Source organism: Typopeltis vanoorti, chromosome 10 (assembly GCF_054136105.1).
Source record: "Typopeltis vanoorti isolate ZY-2024b chromosome 10, IOZ_Tvanoo_1.0, whole genome shotgun sequence".
Lineage (NCBI taxonomy): Eukaryota > Metazoa > Arthropoda > Arachnida > Uropygi > Thelyphonidae > Typopeltis > Typopeltis vanoorti.
This window is the reverse complement of record NC_143558.1, coordinates 73,953,769-73,981,250: the sequence shown is the minus strand read 5'-3', so window position 1 is coordinate 73,981,250 and position 27,482 is coordinate 73,953,769. Positions and strand designations below refer to the sequence as shown.

General features: G+C 36.8%; 1 protein-coding gene across 3 annotated transcripts in view; it reads left to right on the top strand.

Moving 5' to 3' along the window:
* LOC150102510 (cilia- and flagella-associated protein 61-like) overlaps positions 1 to 27,482 on the top strand; it is a 396,485-nt gene that overhangs the window by 281,982 nt on the left and 87,021 nt on the right. For all 3 annotated transcript variants that reach the window (XM_090399647.1, XM_090399646.1, XM_090399648.1), the window contains exon 9: positions 19,203 to 19,263. In XM_090399647.1, the coding sequence (XP_090255773.1) occupies positions 19,203 to 19,216 (14 nt within the window). In that variant the 3' untranslated portion in view covers positions 19,217 to 19,263. The remainder of the gene's footprint in view (positions 1 to 19,202; positions 19,264 to 27,482) is intronic.

The window sequence follows — 27,482 nt, the reverse complement described above, 5'->3', positions numbered from 1 at the left end:
AAAACCCATCAATTTTACATGAGTGCCCAGTCCACCAACCCCTCACAATATGGTAAGGGAATGTTAATTAATGTGGAAGAGGTTTTTCTTAGAATGGGTGGAGATAGAGGTAGTGTAAAAATATCGCGTAACTGTATACTTGTTATGTTTGTTTTTTAGTTTTGTATATATACACAGTGAAAAGTTTCATTACTGAGATATGTTTTTGTAATATGATTATATAATCTAAAAGTATATATGTAATCTGTTTGCATTTAGTATTGCAATTATATGCTTAGTATTATTGGTGCCACCATGTGGTTAAGTAGTAACAATATTAAAATAGACTTAAATGTAATTAAGTAGTAAGCTGGCTTACTATATATTATAATCCTTAGGAAATAATACAGCAATGTTTTATGTATATTATTTGTTGGTTTGTGTTACAGTAGTGTTTGTATGTCACTGTGGCTGTACAACATGCAAGTACTGTAGCACTGGCAGCCATTTTTTACTTGAATTTTGCTTTGAATCTTGGTAATGGGCATGCGTGTTAGTTGTTGTTTTAGAACATCTGACGTTGGGTAACAGGAATGCTAGGATGAAATGAGTGGTCAAGGAAGGAAAGCCCAAAGAGGTCTAATGAACTACTGAGTTAAGTTCACTAATCTTGGAGATTTCTTATGCATCATTAATTATTCTTCAAGGAAACGGAGGAACTCTGTTGATAAGTGAAGTACCATATAATACATCAAGTTTTTGTATGTGAGAATATTTTGTGCTTAATGAAAGGCAAGTAATATATGTTCCAAGGAGCATTATGGAATCTGCAGAAAAGTATTGGAAACTGCTCAATTAATGTATCCCTATAGTTTCACCGATTATTCTTCATGCCTACTTCAAAAAAATTGAAAGAACCATTAAGGAAACTAGAAGACATATTCAAGTAGATTGGTCAAGTGAGATCTTTAGCTATTGATTTGAGGAATTTAAGAGATAGACTGAATGAATGAATAACAAAAAAATTAAATAAAGGAAGATGTATTGAACAGCCTGGAGGAGACCTGACTCCTACCAGGCGTGTCCCTCGGGTGGCAGATGAGGGAAACCTCAACGGGTTGCTCCGAATAAAGAATAAGGAGTCGTGGACCACAGGATGTAGCAGAGGAGTGGCAAGCCGGCTGCATTATTCTGCCATTCACCCCTATGAATCGGGAGTCTCCACTGTGTCAAGAGAATGTTACTGCGTCCAAGGAAACTGATGCAAGATTCTAGATCACAGGGAGCAGTCGAGAAGTTTAGTATGTGGTCAGCCAATAGAGTTTCGTATCTCTTAACCTTAAATATAAGGACACTGTTAAAACCAGGGAAAATAAATTTGATGGAAAAAGAAATTGCTAGGATTAAATGGGACATTGTAGGTTTGGCTGAAATCCATTGGACAGGAGAAAGAGTTATAATTTAAATTCAGGAAAACTATTCTACTCGGGCAGAGGACAATATATATAGAGAAGGAGTCGCCATTTTAGTGAATAATAGTCTACAAAATGCAGTCATGGCCATAGAACCACATGGCCCAAGAATGATCGCTATCAGATTAAAAGGTAAAGAAAAAAATGTTCACTTTACAATAATTAAAATCTACGCTCCCGACCAGTCACATGAAGATGAAGAAATTGATACCTTTTATGATAAGTTGCAAGATCTAATAGACAAGACCAATAAGAAAGATATATTAATAGTGTAGGGAGATTTTAATGCCAAAATTGGGAAGTTCACCCCAGGCATGGAGGATGTAATGGGCAGGTTCGGAGTTGATAACAGAAATGAAAGAGGAGAAAGAATATTAGAATTTTGTAAAGCAAATAATCTATTTATCTGTAATACCCTTTTTTTCCATAGACCTTCCCACAAATATACATGGACCTCACCAGATGGTACAATAAAGAACTGTATATCCACTTGCAATCCACTGACAATGTCATTGATATAAAGGTTAAACAATATAGATCCCAGTACTGAACCCTGTGGAAACCTCCCCCCCCCCCACTTGTAACCCTCTGCTTCCTTGAAACTACCCCACCATGCACAACTCTCTGATACCTATCGGATAGCCAATCCTGAATCCAGTTGACCAATCTGACATCCAGACCCATGTGCTGCAACTTAAATATCAGTTTATCATGTGGTACCCTGTCAAATGCCTTCGCTAAGTCTAAGAAAATTGCAGTATATGCCTTTCCCTCATCTAATGTTCTTGTAACTTTATCATAAAAGGCTTGCATATTGCTAAAACAAGTGTGCCCGTTCACAGATCTATGTTGACTCTCACAGATAACGTTATCCTCATCTACCCAATGCTGTATAACATCCTTCACTACTTCACCAAGATCTTACTAACTACTGATGACACACAAACCGGCCTGTAATTAGACACTTCCAGTCTGCTACCGCCCTTATGCAATGCCACTATCTTACCTTCCTTCCATTTCATGGGCACCCCACAGCCAGACTTATTGAAAAGCCAGGTCAAAGGCACTGTCAGTTCCCTAGCACATTCTCTCAAAACTCGTCATGAAATACCATCCAGTCCCACAGCTTTACTGACATCCAGAGTACTCAGTATTTGAAACACACTCTCCTCGTGTACATTTAAGCCTCGAACATGCCCTATCCTTCTAGCATTAAAACTGACTCCTCCAGGATGAAATACTCCAGTAAAGTGTTCATTGAACAATTCTACTATGTCCTCTGCATCAGTCACTCTATTCCCATTTTTATCCCACAATATCATTCTCCCACAGTCATTTCTCCTCCTACCAGCCACATATCTAAAAAATTCCCTAGGATTTTCTTTAGATCTTAGGGCTAATCTCCTCTGATATTCCAGTTTCGTCTTCCTTACCATACTAGTTACTCTTCGGGCCTGTGTCTTATACTCTTCATGCATCTTATCTTCACCTGTCTCTTTATATCTCTTCACAGCCTCTTTTTCACATGCAATTCCTGTTTAACATTGTTTGTCATCCACTTTACTCCAAATTGTGTCCTCTTGTTCACTCGTGATATAAAACTTACCATTGCTGCTAACAAATATTCTTTCATAATTTCCCACACACTAATGATATCCCGGTCTTCCAATTCCTCCTTCCATGAAACTTCCCCAAGTTGATGTCTTAGACTATTATAATCACCTGCCTTATAATTCCACATATGTTCCCGTCTCTTTGATACTCCTGCATGTCTATTCGTTTTCCAACTCAAAACCATATGGTCACTCTCTCCAACTGGTGGGAGAGATGTCATCTCAGTTATTATCAACTCTTCTGATGCTATAACCAAATCCAAAACTCTTGAACCTCTTGTTCCCTCTATTACATGTTGCATAAGGCATTTGTCCCTCAAGAATTCTAGAAATTCCATTCTCTTATTGTTACATGCATCTTCCTCTCCCCAGTTGATAGTACTGTAGTTAAAATCTCCCATAACAATCATTCTTCTTGCACTTGCCAAACTCAACTGTCTAAACATTTCCTGGTCCCCACCCTCTGTACTCCTGGGTCTGTAGCAACACCCCACTAAATATCCTGTCTATCCCACCTCTACCTCACACCACATGCTTTCAAAATCATTAGCGCCCCTGCCTTCCAAAGTCTCCACTCTTAGAGGACATAGGTCGTCACTTATCATAAGCAGTACTCCACCACTACACTTTCCCTTCCTATCCTGCCGAAAAATGCTGTACCCAGCAACTTTTTTTCCTGTTATTATATCCTCTTCCTCTTCTGCCAACCACGTCTCAGTGATCCCAATAATTTTTGGGCAGGCTGATGCTATCTGCGCCACCAATTCCTCTCCCTTATTCCGGATACTCCTGGCATTAGTATATAGCATATGAATGCCGTTGTTTCTATACCCAGCATTATCCCCCTCTAGACTCCACTGCACTCAGTGTTACCTGATGTCGTCCCCCTTCTCCCAAGTACCCATTCCCACAAGAAGCCACCCCTGCTACCATCCTCCCTGGGACACACCAACTTTTTCAGAACAGCAGTCTCTCCAGATGCCTACTTCCTTCCTCATTCAAATGCATTTATACTGGAGTAATTCCAACTGATTAGAAAACAGGAATTATTATACCAATTCACAAAAAAGGAGACAAAAGAATATGTGAAAATTATATACCCATAACACTCTTAAGGCATAGTTATAAACTATTCATTCGAATTATTCAAAAGAGAACACAGGTGCTTACAGAAAAAATCATAGAGGAAAACCAAGCAGGATTCAGGCCACATAGATCCACTATAGACCATATCTTCACCATTAATAATATAGAGAAAAATATTGGGAATACAACCTGCCCATATACTGTTGTTTTATACATTTTAAGCAAGCCTTTGATTCAGTTAATAGAAACAAATTGATCACTATTCTAAAAAACATAAAATTGGATTCTGATATTTTAACTTTTATTACCAATTATTATGGAGACACCAAAGCTTTTGTTAAAACAAACAACATTAAAACCAAGAATTTCAGAGTCGAGAAAGGTGTAATGCAGGGATGCCCTCTCTCACCTCAACTCTTTATCATCTTCCTAGAAGTCTGTAAAACCATAGCTGATGAACCAGGTGTAAAAATCAATGGTACCAACATTAATCACATAAAATATGCGGATGATATCATTATTTTAGCAGATTCTAAACCACAGCTAGAAAAAACTATTAATATTTTAAATGATGCTTGTAAAACTTATGGTATGAAAATAAATCTTCATAAAACAAAAATAATGAAGATAGGTAGAGAAGAAGAAAATATTTCTATAAATCTCAAAAATCACCTGTTGGAACAAGTTAATAAATATGTTTATCTTGGCAGTCTTATATCTAGTAACCTCAACAATATGCAAACAGTAAAACACAGGCTAAACCCAAGTTGGACCAACATGGAACAAAATATGGAAAAATAAAAAATCTCAACAAGTCTAAAATTAAAATTATATAAAAATTATTATCTCAACGTCTACTTATGCTTCAGAATTTCATTTGAAATGAAATGCCTCAGAAAAATGAATAACACCCACTGGATGCGACACATGACTAATGATCAAGTCAGAACAGATTTAAACTTCCCAGATAATATAATAGACACAATCATTAAGTATCAGCTTAGGTGGTTTTGTCATATTCAGAGAATGGCCCCTCATAGACTCCCATATTTAGCTCTGAATGGATATATAGAAAGAAAAAGACCTAGAGGCAGACCAAGAAGTACTTGGATAAAGTTGCTGAAAGAACATTCACATTTACCCAGCTATAGAGTCATGATTGAGATGGCTAAAGATCACGATAAATGGAGAACCTTTCTTCTTAGTGGACTCAACCCATTACCAATCGGATGAGATGAGAAGAAGAATATTGAACAGTGATAAAATAGATGCTATAAAAAATTTCCATTGTCAAGAGAGACTACAGAACTTTTAGCTGAGTGCTATGTTCATTTTGTTTTGTGAAGTATTTTTTATTATCTCTCAGTATCGAATTTAACTGTGGAAGTCAGAGTTTCAGAGAATATTATTGGACTCAGTTATGTTATTCTTAAAATGGCCATTTAATTATTCTTTGTTTGTAATTATCTGTTCTATATGATTTTAAGTTTACAGTAAATATTTTGATTTTTTAATTATTGAGCTTCATTCTTTAGAATGCGACATGTTGATCCTGAAGTCAGTGTACCATCACAGACGAATCTGAAACATTCTAACCAACAAAAATAAATTTAAATATATTGTTATCTTACTCCATGACTGTCTTTAATATAACAAATTTGGATATAGGTGGGAGATAACATACTTGGAGCCAATCAAGCTCATTAAACTATAATAGCAGATTATAAGGCTATCCCCAGAAGTTATATAAGGAGGGTATAAGTGGGGAAGGGTTGCGAGCAAGATTTTTGCATGGAGTGTAATTCATTCCCTAAGACTGTAGTGAGCATAGAAATAGCAAAATGAATTAATCATGTTTTGATAAGTTATGTATGCATAGAAACGGTGAAATGATTTAGTCAGGGTTTGATAAGTTATGTGTGATGCTGGGCCTCTCACAGTGAGTCTTTTTAACAGCATTTCATGTTGATAATAATAAAATTATAGCCAAAGGGCTGCAGATGTGATCTTTTAGAGAAAAATGGGGGAGGGGGGGGGCAGCAAAGAGTTTAGCATCAATGATGGTATCATATGAAAATGGAAGTTATTATGAAGGAACTTGATATTGTTATCCTTCAAGAATGTGTCAGCAGAGCTAATCTAAGGTGGCATAGTCACTAAAACAGAAGAAGAGTGGAAAGGTTAGCAGAATGGGTGTTTTATGGTAGGAAAAAGATCCAGAAGAAGAAGAAGATTGATGTGTATTGATACAGTGATAAGTGTTTTAGATGGCCAAAATATAAGATCTGACAATCTCAGAGTCCTGCAAATAAAAACTGGCATGGAGAGTCACACTGGCTGTGGTCTCATCCATTAAACAAAGCCCCTGCCTTGTGCTGTTTTCAACTGAGAACTAGGGAGAACAGTGAAAAGTCAGCTACTGGAATAAACTCAACCTCAACATCAGCATAATTTAATATAGCAACATAAACATAAGAAGTATTATTATTATTATTTCGGGCAACTCCAAGGAGTCGAAAGACTCATCAAAGGAGGCCCTAACATCATGTCAAGAACAACTGTTCGACATTCACACAGTATCTATCATACCTCGTCTTGAGTTCATTCACAGTCATAACACCCAAAACAAACTCTGGCAGCTTATTCCCTCATTCACCACTTTCCAAGTAAAAAACCTAGCTCTAACACCCCTGCTAACCACATTTTTTGCCCAGCTTCCATATATATGGCCCCTAGTCCTCCCACCACCAGTCCTATTCTCAAAAATATCTTCTGGATTAATCTTATAGAAACCCTTCGGTAATTTGAATGTCTCAATTATATCACTCCTTTTCCACCTATCAACCAATTTTTGCAACCCACAAATCTTCAACCTGTTCTCATAAGGGTCATTCCACAGACCTGCTATCATCTTGGTCTCTTGTCTCTGGAACCTCTCCACCTCCTCCCCATCAAGAAGAAACTCTGGTGCCCATATCTGAGCACAGTAGTCTAGATGGGGTCTTATTAAGGCTCGATATAGAGGAACAAAAATTTGTTTGTCTCTGCTTGTTAAAGTATTTTTCAGCAACCAAGTGATTTGATGAGCTGATTTAGCCACTTTTGCAATGTTCCCCGTAAACTTCAACTCCCTATCTACCAACACTCCCAAATCCCTGGCCTCATCAATCTCCTGGAGTACTGTTCCACCAATGTGATATACTGCTGCTAATCTTTTCACTCCAAAATGCATAACCTTACACTTTGCTACATGAAATTGACATCCATTTTCCTTAGCCCAGTCCTCCAAACTATCCAAATCATCCTGCAAAATTTCGACATCCTGTGCACTCACAATTGCCCTACCCAACTTTGCATCATCAGCAAACCAGTGAACACTTCCTCTCAGATCCTTTCCTATATCGTTAATGAACAAATTGAAAAGTAGTGGTCCAAGAACAGAATCCTGCAGCACACCACTAGTTACAAGCCGTCTTTTGGACTCCACTCCTGAATAAATCACTCTCTGGTATCTCTCCCTCAAACACTCTCCTATCCATCTCACCAACCCAATATCCATCCCCATCTGCTCCAGTTTACTGATTAAAGTTCCATGTGGTATCCTGTCAAAGGCCTTGGTTCTAGTGATTCTACTGGACCTGCCTAGGTCCAGTAGAATCACTGTAAACCCATTACCCTTATCCAGTTCAGCCGTCTCTGTGTTATAAAATGTGAGCAAGTTACTGAGGCATGATCTACCCCTTCACAAAACCATGTTGTCCCCCATACAGTATCCCATTTTCATCTATCCGATCCTGTATTCTTCTCTTGATTAATTTCTCCAAGACCTTGACAACGATACCTGATATGCTAATCGGTCGGTAATTTACAACAGCAGTCTTGGGACCTCGGCCGCGCGGTTAGCCTAGTGGCTTTGCGCTTCCCAACCATATGCCTGGGGAAGGAGTGTCCTAGATTCAATTCCCGTCGGAGACGTGAGGAGCTGAAGGATCTTCCTCAGCCATAGCCAAGTTAGCCGGTCTTGGGCGCGGGCAGTAGGGTTTTTTCCGCCAGTTTATCTGGTGTTTTTCATCCCGCAAGCAGGCAAACCGGACCCTTGAACACACAGTGATACAGTCAAGAATACCTTGAGGCATAGGAGTGACCATTCTATCCTCGTATTTCGGTTACGAAATCCAAGCATGCTTGGAAGGTTGTGGGCCTTAAAGGCCTGTTAAAGCCATTGGGATAGATAGATAGTCTTGGGACCTCCTTTATGCAGTGGAACTATTTTCCCCTCTTTCCACCCCCTCGGGACTAACCCAGACCCCAGACTCAAATTAAACAAAATGGTCAAGGGTACTGACAATTCTTTAGCCACTTCACGTATGACACGAGTTGGTATACCATCCAATCCCACAGATGTATTGACATTGAGGTTTTGCAATAGACTACTCACCTCCACTTCATTCACCACAATTCCGGTATAATCTATTGGTTCATTCATTTCTCCAATGTCATCACCTGGAAGATATATTCTTGCAAAGTGCTCGCTCAGTAATTCAAGTATATCAACTGATTCAGTTACCTCCCTGCCATCGGCATTCTTTAAAATCATTCTGCCATATACATTTTTTCTTTTACTTGCAACATATTGAAAAAACTGTTTAGGATTCTCTTTAGCTTGCATGCCTAATGTTCTTTCATAATCCGCTTTTGCTTTTCTTACCACACTCGTTACCCTTCTGGCCTGTGCTTTATACCATTCATGTGCCTGCCGGTCACCTTTTTCCTTAAATTCCCTCCATAGTTGTTTCTTTTTTTGTGGCTCAAGCTTAATGGTGTTATTCATCCATTTAACTCCTACTTGATTTATTATTCAGACTCTAGGTATACAGTCAGCCATTGCTTCATGCAAACACTTTTTAACCGCCTCCCACGCACTGTCAACTTCTAGCCCTTGCAGTTGTACATGCCATGGCACTGAACCAATCAATCTCCTAAGCTTGTCATACTTACCAGCCCGATAATTCCACATGTACCCTGTCTTAATTGTAAATTCCACACCTTTAGCCATCTCCCAGGTCAAGACCCTATGATCACTCTCACCAATTGGTGGCAACGTGGTCATATTCGTTACAGCTAAATTCTCAGATGCAATTACTAGGTCAAGCACTCTCTGACCCCTAGTATTTTCCATTACATGCTGTCGCAGATAGTTATCCCTTAATAACTGCATAAAATCCAATTCCTTCCTCCCATGTGTCCTCTCCTCCTTCCAATCAATGTTACCATAGTTGAAATCTCCCATAATAATTACCCTCCTTCCACTCATTTCTTCTATTTGCTTATGCATACTATCACCACCATCTATTTCATCACCTGTTCTATAGCAGCAACCAACTGTATATTTTGTTCTGCTAGTTTCAATCTCACACCAAATAGCCTCATATGTGCTCTTTTCTCTATCCTGCAGTTCCACCTTTATTCTTCTTGGCTGTAGCTCATCAGCTATCATCAGTAACACTCCTCCCCCCATTTTATTCTCCCTGTCACTCCTGAACACACCATACCCCTCACATTCAATCCCAATAGCTGTGTCATCTTCTGTCAGCCATGTTTCACTAATACCTATAACCTGTGGTCTGGAAGTGCCAACCAAGGCCAAAAATTTCTTCCTTCTTGTTCTTAATACTTCTGGCATTTGTATACATGAATTGCAGAAGCCGATTTGTCCTATCTGTATTTTGATGCCTTATACTAACTATCCCATTCTGATTCGTGATCTTTCCTACTCGCTTGGGCATATTACACGCATTCACATACTCAACTATCTCCCTAAAATCTGCATATCTACTTCCCCCCCCCCCTTATTAACTCTAGTTTCCCTGATTCTGCACATTCACTTCCACTACATTCAACAACACCTTTTCAAGTCTCCGTACACCAAATCCATTCAAATGTAAAATGCCATTCAAATGCAAATTCCATTTTATATAAATCCTTTCGCCCATCGAACTCATTCCACACATTCACAAATTCCACACCACTTATCAAACATAATTCACGCTTAAAGGCATTAGCAATTATGGCCCTCCTTCTATACTCTTCACTGTAATACCGCGGCAACAGACTCACCATCCTAACTCTCTCACTCTTCTCTTTTGCTACGTCAAACAATTCCTTCACATCCTCACTCATAGCCTTTTTGTTTCCTTTGAAATCATTTGTACCTGCTATCACTATTAATTCTTTCACCCACTGCTTTTGCATTCTAATTGACTTGCTTACATTCTTAATGTTCTAACCGGGTTGGTACGATTTTGTTAAACTCTCAACTAACACACCTCTTACTAAGGAATCTCCATACAACACACGCTCTTTCATTTTGTTTACACTCACTATCATACCCTTATTTTTTTCTATCATTCTCACTCATTGCGTCAGTGTCATCATTTTTATTCTCCGATGATTCATTCAATCGTTATGTTTATCTTCATTCTCACTTTCAACCCCACTCTCACAGATATCAAGTACTACCATTCTCACTTTCAATGCCACTCTCACAGATATCAAGTACTACCTCGCAAATATCACCATTCATACCTCGAATATCACAGTTATCTAGATTCTCACTTTCATCAACGATATCACTCACATGACCTGAATCTTTACACTTTTTGCACACATTCACTCCACTATCGTTGTTTAACCAGACTCCAACTGCTCTCCTCAATGCATACATTTTTCAAATGGTACACTGAATCAAATTCTTTAAGTTAAGATTTTTAGACAAATATGGCGACCTGGACGCCATCTTTGTATTCCTCTTTATGGGAGCCATGTGCACAGATAATCGTATCTATCAATTTACTATTAAAATACTCATAAAACACACACAAATCACCCAGACTCGCTAAAATACTAAAAGTAAACAATACTTTGTAAATACTATACAAATTCATCAATTTTTACTCAAAATATCACTTATCTGTTCAGGAGCTATCCACAAACACAACATACCATATAGTGGCTATCAATATAAAAGAAGTAGAACTTGCTGAAGAATTATAGAAGTAGACATATTTGCTGTTACTGAAATAAAGAAAACAAAAACAGATTCTTCTAAATAGCAACTGCAAGATGTTATTATTATTATTATTATTATTATTATTATTATCCAGGCCTCCATGGAGTCAGAAGACTCATCATGGGAGGTCATTTTTAGGAAATACAAAGTCTATCATACCACTCCTTGATCCCATTAACCATCCCCACTCCAACCACTCTCTCAGGCAATGCATTCCAAGGTTCAGCCATCCTCCATGCAAAGAAACCACTACTCACCCTCTTTCGCACAGCCTTCTTTTGTAACTTCCAGGGATGGCCCCTTGTCATCACTCCTTCCCGCCGTTCCACCAAGTGAAAGAACTCTCCAATGTCTACCCTGTAACTGCCTCTCAACAGTTTAAAAGTCTCGATCATATCACCTCTCCTTCTTCTATCCACCAAACTCTGCAGTCCACTGCATATTCAGGTAGTGATGATCAAGGAAAGGAAGAAGTAGCTGTAGTCTGCATAAACAAATACAAAGATAGTTATTTTAAGTGGTAGGTGATATTGAGTGAAATGAAGTTGGCAAACATCAAAATAAAGAATTGGGCAATGAGTGTTATTTATGTCAATGGTCCAACAGAAGGTTCTGCTATGACAGAAGCAAGGGAACTTTTTGTCATCATTAGAGAAGGCAGCTAATATAAAGAAAAAAGAAAAGTTGGTCCTTGTCGGAGACTTCAACAGCAGAGTAGGAAGTGAATACTAGACATAGAGAAGTGTGTGTGGAATATTTGGAGAAAATGAAAAAAGCAAATAATAATAATGGAATAATAAGAATAAAGTATATGCTGGATTTCTGTTCAGGTCAATGGTCTAGTCATCACCAACACCATGTTCCAATATAGATGTGCACAATTTATTTTCATAGAGAGAAGATATAATCGATAAGAAAAGTCTCATTATTGCAGATAATAATATTTCCATATTAGTTCAGGCCACTATAATATAAAAGATTGAAATAGGAAGTGATCACCATTTAGTTATGAGCAGGATAATATTGAAAAGAAAAGTGTGTAAGAAAGTTTTAAAAAAGAATCCAAGTTGAGGTGAAACATAGAATTAGTGATCAGAAATATGTCCCACTCACCTTCTCACATCTCAAGCCATGCCATCATTAAATTGGAGCTCTCACTATTCTCCAAAACATTCAAACCACGAAGTACCTATTTGATCTTCAGTAATGCCCTTCTGCAAGATTGGGGATATATTGAAGATTGAAGCTTTTTTAAGCAATCTTACTCAATCGAAAGAAGCAACATAACCTATGAAAACATAGTTGCCCAACTTGCAATAACAACTCAGAACACTCATGCAAATTTGCATTCATCAGAAAAGTCAATAGAGGAACACAAGCATCATACAACTCAAAAGCAGCTCCAGCACCCTCCTGATGAAAGTCATCAGTCAGGCCCTCTAAGCCATACAAGCACAACAATTAGAATTGTTTGTTAAAGTTGCACTACTTAGATCATGGCTCACTGGCTAACAAATATTAAACTGTCAAATGAAATGCATCGGTGAAGTACTTCTTCTCTCTCTTTCTCTCTCAAAAAAAAAAAAAAAAACAGGTAGCAACTTGAATCTTAGCCATCAAACATGGCAGCATTATAGAAAATCCAAACAAAATTGCCTCAGAAATAGTGAAATACTAAAAGACAGCATATACTTCCATAAGAAGCCATCCATGAAAACCTCAGAAGAAGAAACAATTTCTTCCCCAGCAGTTCAGCTTTAGAGAAGCTATTACTTTGGAAGAACTAAAAACAGCATACAAATCTCTACCCAAGAACAAATCCTTAGGCTTAGACTCATGTCAGGATTCTTCCAAGTTTTCTTTAATCATTCTATGCCACTCCTCTTTAAAATGCTGCAAAAACTTACTTAAATGGGTTTCCACAATCCATCACAACTTCACTAATCCACTCGTTCCTAAGAAGGGAGACCATACGTACCTTCAAAACTGGCATCCAGGCCAATCTCACTAATTATCACAGACTGCAAAATCATTTCCAAAGTAATTGTTCCAAAGAAATATGTTTTTTTGACAGTTCGATTTGAAGAAAGTTCTGAGATGAATAAGGAGAAAAAGAAATGGCTCAAGGAAAGTATGGGGAAGTCGCATCTAATAAATGGTACATGGCTTCCACAACCTGAAGTGGGCCCCCAGGCCAGGATTTTTGGCAGGCCCCTACCTATCGCTCAGATTAAGGACAACGCATTGCTATACAATCTCCATGGTTTAGGATCAATTAGTTTAAATGATAACACAAAAGCAATGTTTATTTAAAAAACTACCAACATCTACATAATACAAACTAATAATAATATTCAAAATTACTTCAAAGTATATTTTCTAGCTTTTGTTGATGCAAATTTATCAATAGTCGTTTACATCAACTTGCTTAGCCAAATCCTTTTTGATGCACAACATTGCTTAGGTGATTAAGTCGTTCTTGGCTACTTGTGCTTCTTTGCCATGTTTTCAATGAATTGGCCAGTCTGCTGAATGATCTTTCAGCTGAAGAAACAATAACTGGTATTGTGCAAAATAGTTTAATGGCGAGGCAGATATTGGCAAATATGCCTTGCAGGTTTTTGTCATAAATTGTGTTCAGAAGTCTCACCAGATTTGTTTCTGGGCAGAACTATCTTATGAATACTTTTAAGGTGAAGAATTTTATTCAGTAACTCTTCTGACAGATATTTTTCACAAGTTTTGCTTCTTTTGCGATAAGTTGACCATTGTCCAAGTTGTGGAAATTTAAAATAGCTGAGAATAATTCTCATACATTATCTGCTGCTTCAAACCTTGTTTTTAAATCATTCATAATGAAATCCAATACTGAATAAATTACGAAAATTTTGAAATCTTGTTCGGGTTCTAGAGTAGTTTCTCGATTTTTGCGAAATTGAGGGGTTATACATCGATTGCTTCAGCAACTACTTTTGTTTCTTGGACAACACTTTCCCATGAGTCAGATAAGTGTTGTATCTCTTGCACTAATTCTCTTATAAGTGTGGACTCAACCTCAAGAGATATTCCTTTACTTTGTAATAATTAATTTCATGAGGAATACGAAGAACAAGCAAGGAGGGTGACTTGGATAATGGTAGAAAAAATGAAGTATGAGCAGCAGCAGTTAGATAATTAGATAAAGTTAGATAATGAAGCAAAAAAAAAAAAAAAAATCCTTGGTAGTTCTTTCAGTATGTAGCCAGCCAAAAAAAAAAAAGAACGATCATGGAAGAATGATCTTGATTGGAGAAAATGGTATAATACTCTGTGGAGGAAACAGTTGAGATATTTAATGAGCATTTCATAAAGATCTTTCATTCTTGTGAATGTGGCATCATAAAGAGTTTGAGCGCAATGGATGATGAGGAGGAGAGACTGACTGTAAGTGAACAAGAGGTATATATGGGGAATTGAGCAAACTCATCTCATCTCATCTTCATTATACCCTCTTTTACCTTGCGGTGTCAAGGGTTTATTAATCATTGGACCTCAAACCATTCACAGGATAAGGTGGTCAGCCCTACGCTCCAGTGTATCCTATGTCCTGTAGTGTTAATTTCTCAAGGCCGGTTTGCCTGCTTTGCAGGATGAAAAACCCCATGATAAACTGGGGGAAAAAACCCTACTGTCCACGCCCAAGACCGGCTAACTTGGCTATGGCTGAGGAAGATCCTTCAGCTCCTCACGTCACCGACGGGAATCGAATCTAGGACACTCCTTCCCCAGGCATATGGTTGCGAAGCGCACAACAACTAGGCTAACCTCGCGGACTAATTTGAGCAAACTTAATGTTAATAAAGACTGTGGGACTCGGCCGTTGACATCTGCCTTGACATATGTGTTTAATATGAGTCTTATATTGGATCAAGTTCCAAAGAAATTAGAGGAAGGTAAAATTGAGCTGGTTCATAAGAGAGGTGATAGCACTCAAGCATCAAATTATAGGCCTATCTGTGTGTCAATTGCATGGCTCCCTTTAGCAAATCCATGCTAATGGATTTGCTAAAGGGAGGTCATGTTTTAGTAATCTGCTTAGTTATTACAATAAGGTGATGGCTTTAGTGGACAAAGGAGATGGATACACAGGAGTATACTTAGAATTTTCAAAGGCTTTTGATAGATTACTGCATGATAAGTTGATTGTCAAACTAGAGCAGATGGGGTTGGATGTTAGACTAGTGCATTGGATTGGATATTGTCTATCTGATAGGTATGAGCAAGTTGTGTATGGGGGAGCAACATCCCAGAAGAGGACAGTCACTATTGGTGTGCCTCAGCCATCTGTTTTAGGGCCATTGCTGCTTAACCTGCATGTTAATGATATCGAGGAAGATTTGGATGGAGATATTCAGTTGTGTGCAGATGATGCGAAGTTGTGACAAACTATGAGTAGTAGAGCAGATGTTCTGGCCTTACAAGAAGACTTTAATAGATTGAATGGGCTAGGGAGTGGGGGTTGCCAGTTGAATATTGCAAAATGTAAGATTTTAAAATTTGAAACACAAAGGTGATATATATTGTTGGAGATGAAGGAAATGAAAGATCTTGGGGTGATGATGGATAAGGATCTAAAATTTAGAGGACACATTGCCAAAATTGTGAGGACAGCACAACGACTTCTGGAAATGATGTGGAGGACACTGGCTTGTAGATGTAAGGAGATTTCTGTTCCATTGTATAAGGCTTTGATTAGTCCACACATTGGACTGTGCCCAAATTTGGTCACCTGGTTTTCAGAAGGATGAAGAGATGTTGGAAAGGGTCCAGAGGCAACTGACTAAGATAGTTTCTGATCTCTGGAATGTTGAATATGAGAAAGGGAAAGTTTTATGGAAAACGGTGGGAGATCATGGGAGAACAAGAGTCATCCCTGGAAGCTGTATAAGGAGGGCTTAAAAATGGGAGTGAGAAGCAGGTTTTTTATATGCAGAGTTGTGAATGATTGGAATGCCTATCCTGAGAGTGTGGTGTGTGCAGAGAATTTGGATATGTTTAAGGTGCTGTATAATGAGTTGTGTGTATAACAAAGGGGCCTTCTAGATGAGTCTAAGACTCCATGGGGGGGGGACAAGGGGAGAACACTCACAACAGCTGTTTCAAACAGCTATTAGGGAAATAGAATAATATATGAGCAACTTCTTCACTGAAGAGAAGAGTTATCATATCTGGCATATCTGCAAAGTACTGACTTCTCCTCTGCCCTCCCAGTAGACATTTCTCCATCATGTGTATTCTCTCTTTGGAACAGTAATCACATAATTTCAGATTACTTTTTTCCTCAAGACAATTCCTATCACCCAGTCCTATAAAACAAAAACTGTTGCACATATCCTGAAAACATCCATCAGAGGATTCACACTATCCACGGTTCTCTATATGCTTAGTGCTCCATTACCTTCTGAACTAACTTCATTCCAGAGACTCTACAATGCTGGAAAAGTGCAGTAGTTCATTATGCAGTGACTGGATCGTCTTAAACAGCTATACTCATTGAGCTTCTGTTTTCAAACAGAAACATGATAATTCCAAAAACCAGCCAACTCTTTCTGTTTCCTATGTGGAACTCGGCAGGAATAAGAACCATAGAAAAACCTGATCAATGACCTGAAATAGAAAACATTCAGCAGCCTAACGATGAAAATCCTAATAGCAAGAATGCAATACAAACATCAATTATAAAAGCCCTTCCAGACATCACCTCACCTCAAGGAATCCAATTTACTACTAAAAATTCACACCAACCCACATTTCAGTTGATATCTTCTGAATCTTTCCGACTACTGCTTCTGCCCTCAAGGAAATATGCCATTTTTTTCAGTTCTCATCCAGCTTTATGCCTCTGCATATGCAAGAATATCTGCATTGACATCTGTAGACCTACCCAGTCTACCCAACTTTCAGTTAGATCTTCCTACATGACAAATTGACCAAACTAGATGCAGACACACAGTGCAGGCTTTGACATAACATTTTACCCAAAGCTTCATAAATTTTGACTCAGATAATCCAATCTTTGGCTCTTCTGCAACACCCTAGGCATACCTTGAAACACACATATCTGACCTCTCCTGCAAATAGTCATAATCTCATTTGCCATTAGATCTGCCTCTATACACAACCATGGAGACTACTGGCAACAATTCTATACAGACCAGAAAATGCATAGGGTATGTAACTTCCTCTTTATTGCTACTAACAATAATTGTTATCTACAATTTTTAATTAAAAAACACAAGGAAAAACAAGCACCCATCCATCACACAGTCCAAGTAGCACCTCAAGCAAAACTTAAGTAGGAATTGAAAACTTAAGTATTAATTGAATACTACTACAACACAGAACAATACACCACAGCCCAATTCTGCACAGAGCAGCTCTACAATGCTCTCCTCTAGATTGGAGGAGATAAAATGAACTTTTATAGACAAGAAACAGAACGCAGTTTCTCTATATCAAGAGAGACTTATCGTATCCCTTCTTACTTTTTGTTATCATATACATTACAAATGATCGTAATCCTTCTATATGTAAAATGTCAATAATTTGTTATTTTTACTGTTTAATAAATACTATATGCTCACAGATGCAAGACCTTCGACATTTGTGTGCATGTCAGAAGAAGGAGAATCCATTCCGATAATAAACTAATCAAATCCGTCTTGTGGGATGAGTTGTTTTTTATTATTATTACAATTTGGAAAATTAATTTCTATTTTATGAACATTGTAGTTTTTAAAGTGGTAACTATTTTGCTTATATAACAGTTCGAAAATTTTGCATTTAAAGCACATGATTTCACATGTTGGTGACCAATTTGTACATCCTTTATTTTTTTCTCCCCTTCAGCATGAATTGACTATTCTTGCCAATCTGCCATAGAGCCAGGCTCTATGAACTTGTGGAAGTACAATGTGTGTGTGTAAACAATTTTACTCAGTTTATAGCCTTCCTGCCTGCATCATCATTATATATATATATATATATATATAGAGAGAGAGAGAGAGAGAGAGAGAGATAAACAGTTCTACTCTGTTTATAGCCTTCCCAACTGCATCATTTCACTTCACTCTAGTTTCTTCATCACCTTCCTCCCTGATGTAATCACTCACCTTTCCATATTCCTTACTCTCATCCTTTTCCTTACTGTCATACATTCATTCATTCACTCTGCACTACCATAATCACTATCTTTACTTATATCCTTCCATACCTTGCCTCTCGGTCTCCGTCTCTCCAATATTTATGATATAATATGCTATGCTATGTTTATTTGCATATAGTTCCATCACTTCATTGCAGATTTGTCATATTCAGTATCAGGCATCATCTCATAGCAAGAATGCAATTCTTGCTATTAGGTGATGGTATATAAGTTTGTGTGTATGTATGGGGGGGGGGTTAGTATATAAGTTTGTGGGGGAGTAAAATGTTATGCCTTGATTGGTATATAAGTTTGTGGGGGGGGTTAGTCAGGTGGGGTTGTTAGAAATTCACTGTTATGCAAGTGTTGTTTGTCAGATATGGGTAAGAGCATTTCTAAATACCTCAACTAGATTATCACCAAGCGCTGTCTATTTTTAATGCAAATTATGGAACATTTGTGCTTTCTGCCAGCAGTGGAATGTCTTATTTAAATTGAACACTCAAGAACATTTGTAGGTTCTTTCATTATGTCATAATTTCAGTTTTTACATAACATATTTTTATGCAAATTATTTGAATTTTAGAAAAAAAACTGCTTCCCACTATCACTAGAAATGCATGCTTTAAAATGGATTGTGAAATACCACATTTTAATTTAGGTCATGATGTCCATCACCAGAACATTGTTTACAAAATCATATACGTAAATTTTTTACTCTGTTAATCTTCTTAAAATGATAAGATAATTTTCTATCTTGCTAAAAGTTTTATTTGAACTACTTTATTTTTCCTGTATAGAATTGAAACTTTAAAAAAAGGTTCAGAATCAATTTCTTCAGCTGAAACTTCAACCATTGAGGTTGGTTTAAATGATTATCTCTTAACCTTTAGTCTTTTCATAAGTCAGTAATTTATATATATATATATATATATATATATATATTTTTTGTTTGTTTGTTTGTTTTCATAGTGTCCACTGAGAAATTCATTTTTATTCCAGACTCCTTCAATATAAGAATCGCAACTTTCTATAGCTCAGTCGGTATAGACAAAGCCCTTTGGTCGGAAAGACCTGGGTTCGATTCCTGTCTATGATGTGAGGAACCTTTATTTGGTCTCGCTTTCAACTAAAAGTGAGTTAGCCGGTCTCATACAGAGATAGGGGGGTGTTTTCACCTAGAAACTCAGATTTTTCGTCCCTCAGAACAGGCAAACTGGCCCCCTGAATATACGCGGATTACAGTGATGAATACTTACGACCGTATGTGGAAGAGATAGGGTCCTCGCCACATGTCGTTATGCTCATAGTTAACCATGAGTCACATCATGGTTGTCAACCTCTTATTAAGAGAAAATTAAGAATTATATAGTCATAGGAATTACTATTATTATTATGTGACGCTTCCAAGGAGTCTGAGGATTATTCACGGGAAAGCACTCTACTCCACTCTACTACACACATCTAATCATCTTCCTTACTACACAGCTAATATCAAAACCATCTACTGCTTATCATCACCACCAACCGTATTTTTTTTTTGTCTGTAAATTGAGTGTTTCTGAAAGCCAATTTGCATGTACATGGGATGAAAAACTTGAGTTTCCAGGAGGAAAAAACTCTGCCTCCTCCATATGAGATTGACTAACTCGTGTTCAAATAAAAAAAGCCCATATAAAGATTCCTCTCATAATGATGTGAATCAAACTTAGGCCTTTTTCAATCGAAGAATGCAATATATATACCATCAGTCTTCCAATTCTGCTATCGATGCGCTTAGCAATAAGGTGCTTAATAATGCAAAGGATGTCGTATCTTCAGAGAGGAAAAAAGGAACAGGATAGGGGAGGAGTTTTTATAATGATACCAAAGGAGGTATTTGAAGAAATCAGTATCCGACTGTACTCAGAATCAGTAGGATGTACAGCATGATGTATCCAGAAAACTAACAAAAATCCTAAGAAAATATGACTTCACAACTAGTTACAAACCACATAAAAAATTGGCATATCTTATTTACTCCACCAAAGACCACCACTTTCAAAAACAATAGGTAGAACAATACTTAAATACAACATTAAGACTACCTTCAAGCTCCTGACAAAATTAAGAAATTTACCTAGCTCTTCCAAAGATCCTCTTCTATACCTGGCCCACCCAGGAGTTTACAAAATTCAGTGTACCCTATAACCTACCTTACATAGGGGAAACAGGATACACCATCCCAATCAGAAAATATGAACACAAACGACACATTAAATACCTCCACTGTGGCAAAACAGGCTTATCAGACCACACACACACTCAAAACATGCCACAGAATTGACTGGAAAGGCACCAAGTCCCTACACCGCACCACAACCTGGTTTGAAAAAAAATTCAAAGAAGCTGGTGGAATACAGAAACATTATCCAATCCTGAACAAAAATGATGGATTAATCATTCCAAGAATATGAAGGACTCATCTGCAATCTGTATAGCAACAAGAAAAAACCCAACCAGAAGAAGATCTCAATACAAGAGGACTTTAAGAAATGTTTAATGTATTATAGTTCCGTTTATATTTTGGTTTTAATTTATTTTATTTAATTTTTAATGTATTTTTATTTATTTTATTTAAAATTTTTATTTAATTATATATTTTTTAATTTTTTTTTCCACAAGAGGTCAGGCTAGGTTAAATAATTAACAAGCATTTAGATTCATCTTGCTTTTATATTAATTTGACTCTGTATTTCCTCGGACCATTTATATATTATTATTATTATTATTATTATTATTCCTGATACCTCCAAGGAGTCCGAAGACTCATCGTGGGAGGACATCTACAACTGTCTCTGCACCTAACCTCTACTACGAATCATCATCTCTATCAACGCCATCTGCCGCCCACCTCCAACACCACCACAACTAGTAATTTTTGTCTGTAAATTGCGTGTGTTCTGAAGGGCCGATTTGTATGTATGCGGGATGAAAAACCCGAGTTTCCGGGAGAAAAAACCCTGCTACCTCCGTATGAGATCGGCTAACTCACCTTCGATTGAAATCGACCAGATAAAGATTCCTCCCGTCGCGACGAGAATCGAACTTAGGCCTATTCCAATCGAAGGGCGCAATGTACCGTCGTTCTTCCAATTGCGCTACGGAGGCGCTAGTGCAGTGTCATGTAGCTTGTATCTTATATGTATGTTTTTTTTCCTGATGACCTCAATACGGGTTTAAAACATTGAATGTTACTTTTCTAAAGTTTAAGTAAAGTAATTATTCTAACATGTGTGTTGTTGTCTCCATAAATTCACTATGAATATAGTACACTAAATTTCTCATGTCTTACCTGTAAGTGATGATTTCATTACAAACTAAGCAGTATGAAATTAGGCAGCTGAGCTCTTGCATAACTAAGTTACTGGTATAAAAGTAAAATGTTGTACTTGTTTAATGTTTTATTCTACTTTTACATTAATGTTGGTGATACATAAAAACTCTCAACATGCAGTTTGCTTGCTTTCACAAGGAAGTGCCTTATAAAATTGTATCGATAAGTGGATGTACTAATATGCTGAAACGCGTGGATAGGCTTATGTGTTGGTCACCCATGTTGAATTGGATTTAAACGGTATTGAATCTGACACAGATTGATAAGAAAATAACTATTTATTAACTTAAAAGCTAATATTTCGCTGGTATTATATCCAGCATCTTCAGAGCACACAAACAAAATTTGTTACAAATGCGAGACAACCACAATTTGGTGTAACAGTGGGGATAGTATGCAACACAAGACTAAAGTCCTAATATGGTGCCATCTAAGTTAAAAAAAAAAAAAAAAAAAATAGTCCAAAGTTTTGAAAAAAATATAGTAGTCCAACTAGTAGTCCTTGAAAGTTTTGAAAAAAAAAAAATTAAAATAAATAAATATTAATTTGGTCTTAGGATGACAGTCTTCCAAATCTTTGGTAGATTTATACAATCATACTTGTTAAGGTTTGGAGTATGTTTTAAGGCTTCTGTTGATTCCAGGAACAACCTCTCTGACTTGTAGAAGCTTCTCTACAGTACTTTTGCTTTTTTCCAATTGATCCTGTGTGCCGGGGTATCCAAAGCATGGTCTGCCAGACCCAACTTGCCATAGTGAAAGTGCCAGATATATTTTTTGTGTTCACTGAGGTAGATGTCCAGAGTTCTTCCTGTTTGTCCATAGTAGGCTCAATGACAAGAACAGGGCACTTCATAGACTCCTGGATGTGATAAAGGAGCGAATCTGTCCTTAGGTGAATGGATGAGAGTTGCCAATTTCACATTTCCATTTTTAACAAAAGAGGGCGAATTGTTTGTGCAAGCGGCTAGTAGTTTGGCTAATAGCTATAGCCTAGATGAATGTTGATGTAGCTAAATACTAGCCACTTGCACAAACAGTTCTCCCTCTTTTGTTAAAAATTCTACCCACCTAAAAAGTATTTTAGAAAACCACACCTTAAATAGTTCAGACCTAATGGTGAGTTTTGATATCACCTCATTATTCACTAATGTACCATTGACTGAAACACTTAACTTACTAAATTCATAATTTCCCCCTGATATATTTTAGTTATTTAAATTCACAGTACAGGCAGGTTATTTTACATGGAAAGAGAAAATATACAAACAATTCGATGGGACAGCTATTGGACCCCCCCCCCCCCTTAGCCAACTTCTACATAGAACATGTGGAAAAGCTAGCTATCAACACAGCCACTCTCAAACCTAGTCTCTGGCTACACTATGTTGATGATGTGTTTGCTATTTGGCCACATGGCCCAGACACGTTGAATACATTTTTAGTGCATCTAAATAGCCAGCACCCTAAAATCCACTTTAAAATGGAACTAGAAGCCAATGACTGCCTGCCTTTCCTGGACACACTGATCACACGTCTTCCAGACGGTTCCTTGTCATTTTTGGTTTATAGAAAACCCACACGCACAGGGAGATATTTACACAAACAATCACACCATCACCCTTCTCAACAATATGGTATCTTAAAAAAACTAACCCATAGAGCTAGAGCAATCTGTTCCAATGACATTGCTCTCTCACTGCTGAACTTTCTCACCTGCATCACACCTTCCTAACCAATGGCTATAATCCCCATAAGATAGATAAAATACTAAATGCTACCCAGAAATCCCACCCACTATCTATCACAGAAGACTATAACAAAACTATCATTTATAACAATTATGGAATTATAACAAGTATGGATGTATAAATCTAGCAAAGATTTGGGAGACTGTCATCCTAAGACCAAATTAATATTTATTTATTTTAATTTTATTTTTTTTCAAAACTTTGTACTACTATTTTTCAAAACTTTCAAGGCTACTATTTGGACTACTATATTTTTTTCAAAACTTTGGACTATTTTTTTTTTAACTTAGATGGCGCCATATTAGGACTTTAGTCTTGTGTTGCACGTTGCAATTACTTATATTAGCCCCACTGTTACACCGAATTGTGGTTGTCTCGCATTTGTAACAAACTTTGTTGCTCTGAAGATGCTGGACAGGGCCTCATTTACCATGAGGTGCAAGATGGGCCTCACTCTCTAGGGGGGCCTCATTTTAAAACCTTATTCCTCACAAAGAACAATAAAAAAACAGCATAGTTATAGTTGCAAAATAAAATACTTATTTTTAAATATTAAATTCATAATATAAAAACTAGAGGCCTCTGAAAAATTTGTGATGCTTCCCATTTCCATTTGAAATACATTGTTCTTTCCTTAGAATATAAAACTAACAGGAACTCTGTATTTGATAAAATTCATGTATGTAAGCGTACCATTTCTTTGCTGGACATATATACACATCCAGCAAACCTGGATAATATTCTGTCCACCTGCTGAAAGAACATGGATAAGAAGTGTAGTTTGACCGTCATGTCCATTAGAAAGGTGCGATAATCCTTCATGCTGAAAAGAACACTTAACTACATTACATGGCATACGTAGTAGCTATTCTGTGGCCTACAGCAAGAAACGCAGTTGCTTGTCATTTGCTCGGTAACTGGAATCTAAGTTATATCACACTAAATACCTATGAGTTATATTCATTTTGCTGCTTGTTTTTATCGTATAATTATAGTTTTTAATGCCAGCATAAAATAAGAAATCCTTTCATACTTTCTTCACTTCATATTGTATCACTTTGGAAGATCAATGTCACTGTCAATTTTTTTGCTAATTATTTTAATCGTCAATACATTTAAAAATTTTCCAAGAACTTGATTGACGATAATTTTTTTGTCAAACAATTATTTTATAAATTCATGAAAATCCGAATCTGAAAATGAATACAGCCTCCATCTGTTCCAAATTAAGTTTCCTATTTTATTCATAATCTTAGTTGGAAGGCTAGTTATCATACGTAAATCTTATATCATATCATGTCATGCATAAATTTTATAACGTAATCTGTAAGTTTTTGTTTCAACTTTCTTGGTTCCCCCCTAATCACTCACTACAAATCAAAATAAACGGCAGTTATGAAGTCAACTGTTATGTACATATTTTCGGCTAATTTCGATATTATGAGGCAGTTTTGAAGTAGCGATATTTTCTCTACAGTTTATCTTTTGAAACATGTGTAGGTACATGCGTCAAAATGAAATTTTATTTCCAAAATTTTCATAACAGAATTAATTTGCCTTTAATGGCTAACTCCCCTCTCCCAAAATTATCACCACACACACACACACACACACACACACACACACACAAATACTGCTAGATAAGATGTGCACACTTTCTTTTTGTTTGAATTCGTTATTTTTCCTAAGTAATTGTATTGTTGCAGTTTTAAGCAAAAGACAAAGGCGTAGAATCTCTGATAAAATACCATTGGATATAAATTAAAAAGACAAACAAAATTAACCCTGAGTAATGCAGTTTAACACCATTTGTTGTTCATAAAAAAAAAATAAAAAAATCGTTCCTAAAATTGAAATGTGCGACCCATATAATCTTATTTTGCAAAGAAAGGAAGCAAAATGTCATATTTATTTCAATAAATGTTATTTAAAAAATATAAATATTTGACATAATATTTCCATTGCAAACAAACATTTTGATTATTTATTTTCGCACATGTGAAATTCGTTTTTATATGGGAAGAGACACGATAAGTAAATTGTGCAGCAAAAAGGGTCAATTCAAAAATACAGTGCACATAACTACAATAATCCGTTAATGGTGGTGTGGGGGGGGTAATTGCATTTTAATAGATAGAATGCTGATGAAGTTTCATCATCATTCTGCCTTTTTATTATATTTGCGAACAGATATATTCAACATAACTTAGCCAGTTTTGTTGTAAAAAGTGATGCATTTGAAGAAATAGGGGCATAATAATAAAATAGCAAAATTCATAATACTTCAGAATAACTTCATAATTTTGATAATACCAAAACAAGATGAGACACATCTGTAGAAATCTATTATTATTATTATTAGAGTCCTTTTAATTATGAACTCTATAAAGATATGCTTAATAAATTTGTATTTTTGTGTTTTTAGATAAATAAAATAGTTTTATTTCGTCACATATGGTTTTCGCTGGACTTGTAGACTATTGTTCTTATCAATATTGTAAAAACTCGATTGTAGCTTAAATATTCCAAAACACATTACATCGATTTTTTAGTTAGGTCAAGTCCCATAAGAATGTTGTAAAAAATAACCTTGTTTGTCTCTGTATATTTCGTATTAGATATTTTTGTAAATAGCCCTTTGGAAATTAACTGTATATACTTCTTTAATAAGAATATGTTAGAGTGTTAAAAACAAAGGCAGTGTTTTTTGCTGGAGTTGTATGTAATAGATCTACATGTTGGCATTAGAAAGGTTGTGTATTAAATTTTGTGTGTATGAGAAAGGCTTACAAGCTCTGCACGTAAACACCTCCAAAGTCAGTCAGAATGGTTCAAACACTTTCCGATGGTCGGCAACTTACAATCAAAAGAAGGCACAGAACAGAACAAAGAGCGGGCCAAACTTGAAACTTAAGATGAAAGAATCATGCCGAATTCTTCGGGGTTACAAACTTCGTGTGAGGTCTCAGAGAAGGCATAATAAAAGGGGACAGAGCCAAGCATATAGGGCTTCTCGGATCAAGAAGTCGCTAGAGAGAGAGGAGGGGCTTTCCGTTTCCCAGACGTTGCCAGAGAGGAACTTCCCAGTTCCAGTCTTAAGAGAAGACTTCGAGTTGCCGAAAGGAGATGTTCCAATTGCCAGAGAAAAGCTTCCAGCCCAGAGAGGAATCCTGGTTGGAAGTTGGTGGCAATTCAAGTTAGTGGAGGCGGCAGAAAAAGGAGGCAGTCGCATTTTTGGTGAGCCCAAGCAGAGGAGAAAAGACGAGACAAATTACCCGAAGCACCTTCGCGCGGAAATTTTTCTTTTTGCCATGAGAGAATAACCTTTTGCGGAGCTGTATATGAGTACCGCAGGGCACAGTTCACAGTCCACTATTTTCCCGCTTATATATTTCTGAAGCCAGATTTCCTGAAGGAAGCTCAAGATCTGAGATGAGAGAATTGCCTTAGAACTTTTTGTGCAAGACCTTTGACTGAATGAGTGATACAGAGCTTTTGTAAGTTATATACCTTTGTACAATTCCTCTTATAATGTGTTTTAGTTGGACAACAATTAAGATTTAGATTAACAGTAACAAGTTAAGAGAATCTATTGGCATATTCGAAGTTGATATACAGTTTGTAAAAGTAACTTAATAGAGAGTTAGCTAATCTCTTTGCAAGTATACTAGAAGTTTAATAAGTGGAAATTGTAAACAGAGTAAATAAATTTTTGAGTTAAAGAAAGTTTTTGCGATCATTTTGAAGCATGTTCCAGAGACAAGAGAAGTTTTTTGTGTGCTGCTGCTATTTGTATTAATTAGTTGGGTAAGAGCAGTCTCTATATCACATAAATAGAGCATTTGAATTTCAAGTTTATATATTATTATTTATAAATTAAATTGATTTTTGAGTTCATTTTTTGTGCATCAAGATTCTAGTCATTTTAGGGTAAAATGTCGAGTAAAAAAAGT